Source organism: Cryptomeria japonica, chromosome 11 (genome assembly GCF_030272615.1).
Source record: "Cryptomeria japonica chromosome 11, Sugi_1.0, whole genome shotgun sequence".
NCBI classification, from domain to species: domain Eukaryota; kingdom Viridiplantae; phylum Streptophyta; class Pinopsida; order Cupressales; family Cupressaceae; genus Cryptomeria; species Cryptomeria japonica.
The window spans coordinates 540,681,424-540,688,533 of record NC_081415.1 but is presented as its reverse complement, the minus strand read 5'-3'; the positions used below and the strand labels follow the sequence as shown (position 1 = coordinate 540,688,533).

Here is a 7,110-nt window from a genome sequence, read left to right as displayed (position 1 = left end):
ATAATTTTTTGTTGCATATATTTTTTTAGCTAATTTTTAAAGTTAGAGTAATTGTAATTTGGATAGAGGTGTATGATATCATGCATAATTTTTTTTTGTATGGATTTGAATTAACTTCTACTTTTGTGTTGAAATGAGGATATCAATACCTAGAGAAAAGTTTTTTTTTACAATTTTTTCTCTATTTTCCTATTTTTTCAAATGTTGGAAACAACCACCTTAATGTTCAATGAAAAACCTACATTCAAAAGATATAAAAAATAAATATATTAATGAAATTAAATATAATCAAAATTATACTTTTTGGAAACCTTATAATAAGGACTGCATACTTACAAAACAAAACATTTAAATGAATTCATTGATCCCCCCAAAAGCTAATGTAGAAGTGATTTTTTGTCAACATTTTGATAGGTGTGAAGAAGATTCCATTGAAGGTATGATTTAAGAGTAGAGAGGTTCTATGAAAGGGAGTTTGACCTAAGAGGCTTTGGTCTAATCCTCTTCAATGAATTCGTTCAAATGTGAAGACCAATACTTCACATTAGAAACTTGTGACGACCTTATTCCAACAAGATCCAATCTGACATTAAAAACTTGAATACATAATTATAATAACTTTTATCCACAAACTCCATGACGTGAAACTTCCTCCTACAAGTATTTGACCTAGACACCTCTTAAGTTAATACGCTCATGAGACTTAAACACTTCCTAAATCATGTTTCTTTAAAACTATAGGAATCGCGTACCCTGCCCACCCCCTATAAACAGCAGTGCATCAGATTAACTTTTTAATGTGATTGATGATGCTAGTGCGACATGCCCTCTACCACATGGACTGGGAGGGGAGACAAGCCCTCGTGCTTAGCAGACAACACTCGCGAATTAAACCAGGCCCAATCTCCTTCCTAATGTTAAAGTGACCTCGCCTTCCAAAACACTGATCATTTTCTCCTATTTTTACTTGCTTCCTTAAGTCTTCAAATCTCCCCAACACATTCCACTCCAAGTGACTAGGATTGGAATCAACCACCCTCGATGAATGTGTCTATAGCTCGCCACAGTCAATCCTCCTCCAAGTTCATGAACGCAATGACTATTTCTAGCAATTCGCCTCATCAATACAGTCTACGTGACGAGATTTCCTGAGTAAACATGATGAGGGAGATGATAAAATGTTATTGGTAGTTCATTGACAATAATCAGTACTCATTTGAATTACTTCATCTTGCACAGGAAAATTACCGATCTAAGAAAACACCGTTCTTTACACAGTGTCCCATCACTTGTGTGGCTCAGCTTCCATTATTTTATCTCTGAGAGTTTAAGTGGAAGTTAAGTCAGCAAAAGGTGGGCCTGGTAAGCACGAGGAAGCCACACAAAGTGCGCTTATAAAACAAAATGGGCATAATTATTAATGCCTTCCCACTCTTGTTTATGGTTTTTGGATTGCAATCTCGTTGCGGACACACTCCTCTTATTCCACTAATCATTTCAATGCTTGCTCCATCTGTCTACTACTCTTTTAGTTGGGTGTCACACCCCATTCTCTTTCTATTTATTTGAATTTCACAGATATCATGGAGATTTCTGTCTCTCTCTCAATCCTCACAAAGCATTTTTTTTAAGGAAAAAAGTTGAATGATCTAGCTGTGAACGTCCCTTCTTGTCTGCCATTAATCTGCTTACTTTAACAGACCCCACTAAATTTCACTCATTTAGGTGATAGGCTACACTTAACAAATTTTGATTATTAATGCCTGAAACTAGTTTAGATTAAGGTTGATAGCCATTAATTTCGTTTTATATTGCTTTGCTTGGATTGAGGAAAAGTGAGTTGTAGTGCGTAAGCGTCGGTTATGAGTGTGACATTGAACTGCAGATGAAAAAACAGTTTGGCAGACCGTGTGTTTGTTTCAACCTGGACCAGCTACAAAAAAAGTTGGCCATGATTAACGGGAAAAAGCTTTAAAGTTTCTGTACCCTTCTTACGTGATTGTTATGTGATCAGACACGGGGAAAAACTGGGCTTATAATGCGGAAAAACTAGATATAGATCAAACAGTTATAGATATCGTTTGCCTTTAAAGATGAAGGAAATATGGAGGCGAGAAAAATGTTTCTTTAACAAAAAAGGAAGACTCTCCTGTGATCTGTTTCACTTTGTCAAACCAGAATTGTACCAAGATGAAGAACACCACCACACTCCAAAGTTGACGGAAAAATTCCTAGACTTCTGATACAGAGTTTTAACATTTCTACTTTTCGATCATTTTAAATTATTGCATTTGAGTTCTGAAAGTACTTGAAAGATGTCCATATGCATTCACAGCCACAAACAAAATTCCATTGATTAATATAGATACAGTACATTCAAGAAAGTCCTCATTTAATGATTATATAGCTAGTTGGTATGAGTTTTCAACCGTTTATCTAGTGTTATTAAGATTGTTTTTGGATTATATTGGATCATATTGAGTGATTCATCATCCTCTTCAGTTACAATCAGTGAATCATCATCCTCTTCAGTTACAATTAGTGGTTTATCATCATTTTAAACGTCAAATCTGTAATTATACACAGTAAACCCAGAAACAATCTTAATTGCTTATATAAATGCAATACATACAAGAAACTCCTAAATTTATAAGTTAACCAGGATTATGGATAATCTAATGCATTTGCATGAAACATAACCACATATATATTGTTTTTCTACGTGGCAACGTGCCCATAGAAAGTTGCCCGCACCGTAATTTAACTTTATAGCTGAAGAAACTGGTAAGAACATAATTCTAATCTTTAGAATATTCTTTGTGCTTTCTTCATCATCAAATTTGTTTCACAGCAATACTTGATTACCAAAGTTGAAATTGTTTTAACATTCAAGTAAACTTCACAATAACTCCCAAAAATGAATGCTTGGGTAGTTAGATAAAACCAATTGAAAAGAGGCAATGGAAACTTCTATGTTTTGAAAACAGTTTTTAGGTTTGATCAATAGAACAGAGAGGCGTATACTGATTAACTTACTAAGGAGAGACTAGTTGTTTAAAACATGGCCCCCCATTTCTTCTCCTTTAAACAACTCTGAAGCCAAAATAACAGGGTAATTGAATGTGTGACTGGCTATTTGTTAAAACATCATTACAATATAACAAAGCATATTATGATACTGCGGAATAGGGGCTTGAAAGAAAGAAAAAAAGAGATTTTGATAACGTATCTTGAGATACTTATCTATCAAATAACCTGTGCTTAATGCTACCATGGCCCCAGTGCTCAGATTAAGGCTCTTGAAAAACACCATTTCTTCCTAATCTTATCTGCCACGGAGGATAGAGCATGCGCGCCCCACACGCCATAAGTGCCTTAAATCGCAAGAAGTCGCTCAAATTTCCTGTCAAACATATTATACCCTGCACTGTACATCTCCAAGCTCTCTGGAATGAATCCACACCTTACACAGTTGGAAACTCGATCGACCCACTTTACAAAACAGTATCAGAATGAAGAAATTGCTGAGGAAGTGGAAAGGGACAACCCAATTCACGGAAAAACAAACAATTGGCCATCTCTTCCGTAGTGCCTGTCACACTCCTAGTGCTACCTGTTAGCCCAAATCATCACGAAACAAAACAACAGCAATCTCAATTTTTTTACCAGATAAGATCCCACACGCAACCCCCCGAACTGCTTATAAGCTGCTTCCCCGGCGTGTGGAAGCCACGCGCTGCAAACCACATCTGATCTGGTTTCCAAGCCTTGCTAGTGTTTTCTGTACTCAATCCTCTGAACCCATCATCCAAAGCCCTGCAACCCTGCAATCTCTGTCAAATTAGTGGAACTCCCAACTCCCAAGTGCCTCACTAATCCACCCACCATCCCGTACACACCCCCAAATCCAAACAAAAAACAACACAGTACTCTGTACCCTATTTAACTGCACCAAAACTGAGCCATTTGAGCTTAAACAAAACACAACAGAATCAAACATGGCAGCCACAAAGCCCTCTCAATCCAGCGAAACTTTCTCTTCCCCAAGTGCCCCTGCAGCATCCCCTGCGCCATCCGACGTGGCACTAATGGCCGACCCATTCAAGGACGTCGAAGCCCAGGTGGACTACGGACAGAGGGGTCAGTGGCTCCGAGCAGCCGTGCTGGGAGCCAACGATGGGCTTGTTTCCACAGCATCCCTCATGATGGGTGTCGGCGCCGTCAAACCCGATGCCCGAGCAATGCTACTTTCCGGCCTTGCGGGGCTCGTGGCCGGTGCATGCAGCATGGCAATCGGAGAATTCGTGTCTGTTTACACACAGCTTGACGTTGAGCTTTCTCAGATAAAGAGAGAAAATCCCACCGAAGAAAAAGAAGAAGATGGGCTTCCGAATCCGTTTCAGGCGGCTAGTGCTTCGGCCCTGGCTTTTACGGCGGGCGCCGTTGTTCCGTTGCTTTCGGCGGCCTTCATTGAATCGCACTGGGTTCGTATGGGTGTTCTCGTGGCCACCTCTAGCGTTGCTCTTGCTGTTTTCGGAGCTCTGGGAGGTTTTTTTGGAAAATCTCCAGTGCTAAAGGCGGCGCTGCGGGTTCTGTTTGGCGGCTGGGCCGCCATGCTTGTGACTTATGGAATTCTTCGCCTTTTTGCCTCGTTTGGGATCTGATTGAATGGCATTGAAATCCTTGCCATTGGATTATCAGCTTTGAAGTACACATTCGAAGCAGTATTTTTAAAACCAAGACCTCCCATATAAATAACTCGCACCTAACGTAGGTCATCTCCATCACTACTTAGATCAAAGTTGTTATTTTCACTTGACGTGTAGAATGAATTCGGGTCTAGAATAATTTAGGCGTGCCTCCCTCTGTCTACTTCTATGTAAATTATTATTATATTGGAAATTCGTATCAGCAATCGGATTTGCCAAAATCTTGCAATGCTTGAGCTGGCATTGCAGTTAAAGGGTCTGTACAAAGTCCTTATTGTGTCCCCCATTTTCACTTTATGTCAAAAAAAAGTTAGTTTAAATTGTGATTCTGACATAACGGGCGTCTGTCTGCTCCGGCACGGCCTTAAAAAATGATACAGCAGATTTTGATCTGATTTTTTTTTTTTTTTTTCTAAGTAAATGGATTCCTGTTTAAAATCAATAATTCTTTTTACCGTTTTTTAACTTTTGGTGTCTGCGTCGTTTCCTCTTGTATTTAAATCTCGACCAGACTATCGAGTTCTCAACCTTCACCATGTATTCGATTTGAACTTATTAGGAGGTATTTTTGCAGTCTAGATGCTTTATTAAAATTTAATTGTGTAGTTTACAAAAATAATTATTATTCATTGAGTTATTATATTCATGAAGAGAGTTTTTTTTTTAAATTATTGTTCTTGAAATGTGAATATGAGTCTATATAGCTCAACTTAAAATTAAACAAAAATAATTCAATAAAAAATTGTTTAAATTATCTATCAATAAGTATAGATATTTAAATTATTTTCATTATTTAATTTATTTCAAGGCTTTTTTATTTATTAATCCGTTAAAGTTGTACTATTTATATTGATAATAAAAGTTTACAAATGGGAATTGCAATTATGGCATTATCGCAATACATAACATTTTCCATAACATCTCTATCTAGCCTTTACTAAAGCTATGAACACCTCTCACAACCAACTCCAAACACCAACAATTCCTATTCTTGATATTTCTTGGCTACATATATTATAATAATACCAAGCAACATAACAAAAGCCCTGAATAAAAAACACCATGCGACACTACCCTTGCTTGTTTAAGGATTCATGATGTCGAATCTCGGCTAGGACAATGTCCTCTTGCTGCCTTGCAAGCATCATGTCACATCTGTCCTTTGTCAAAAACTTACACCCCATCTGACTCTCACTCGCTAGCATTCTCCTCATTCACCTTGAAGGGCATCAAATTCAAATCCTCCCACCACTCAATGTTCAACGATATTAATATCGAACCCCCAATTCGAAGCCTTATCAACAATCATGTTACATTCTCTCAAGATGTGGGATATTCTAAAGTCTTGAAAGCCATGAAGTTTATCCAACATCAACTTAATAAACATATTTATCTTTAAGTTTTGAGCTTCTCTCAAGGAGATAACATTCACTACCTTCTAAATGAATTTTTGAAACTGAAAGTTGACTTGCAAGCTTAATTGCGAGCGTAGCCACTTGTGCTTCTACCTTGTTGTTGGTTCCATCCATGAGTCTTTGGGCTCCTATTGCCAAAATGATTCCACACTCATTTCTTGCAACACAACTAGCACCCGAGGTCTCGGGGTTTCCTTTGGAGGCTCCATCAAAATTGATATCAACCCATCCATGGTCCGGTTTTGCCCAAACTACCTTTCTTTGGGCACTCTAGATAGGATCAACCCTACAAGGCCCCTTAAAAGGCTTGAATTTGAGAAAAGGCCATTGAGATTGTATTAGTTTATATGCCATATTGAGGGGATATTTCTGAAAATTCTAATTGAAAGTGGCAGTATTGACCGTTTCAAAAATTGCTATCTCCAGTCGTGTTAAAATCATTTTAATATGCTCCTCTTTATCTTGAAAGATTCTTCTATTTTGTTATTTTCATACTTCCCAAATAAAAAGTGAGTGCACAATTAACTAGATACAAGAATAAACAAATTTTATTCTTTCCAAATTCGAGCTAAGGAAAAGCTCCTTTAACTTAGATGGTAGTGGAATTTGCCAACCTAGTCTTTGCATTAAAAAATACTAGTATTTTGAAGTGAATTTGCAATGAAATAATAGATGATCCAAGGTTTCCTCCACCTCTTTGTAGAGCCAACATTTAAACTGTCTATGGAAATCCAATTTACACAATCTTTCCCTAGTTAAGATTCTCCCTTTAACTGGAAACCAAGAAAAATTTTTAGCCTTAAGAAGAAAATATTTATTCCAAAAGAGTTTATGCGACCAAGACTCATCTACCCGGTCCTGCTCCAAGATTTGGCAACCCACTTTTACTAAATACTTACCATTCTTTGCCCCACACCAAAAGATTTTGTCACTGATCTTAGTGAATATAATCTTTCTGCTTAAAAGAAGACTCTTAAATAAGTCCT

General features: G+C 37.5%; 1 protein-coding gene across 1 annotated transcript; it reads left to right on the top strand.

Moving 5' to 3' along the window:
* Window positions 1-3,721: 3,721 nt before the first annotated feature.
* LOC131049030 (vacuolar iron transporter homolog 4) lies at window positions 3,722-5,043 on the top strand. Its single transcript, XM_057983031.2, has one exon. It carries the CDS (start codon window positions 3,999-4,001, stop codon window positions 4,662-4,664), a length of 666 nt encoding a protein of 221 aa, XP_057839014.2. The 5' UTR covers window positions 3,722-3,998; the 3' UTR covers window positions 4,665-5,043.
* The last annotated feature ends 2,067 nt before the right edge of the window (window positions 5,044-7,110 follow it).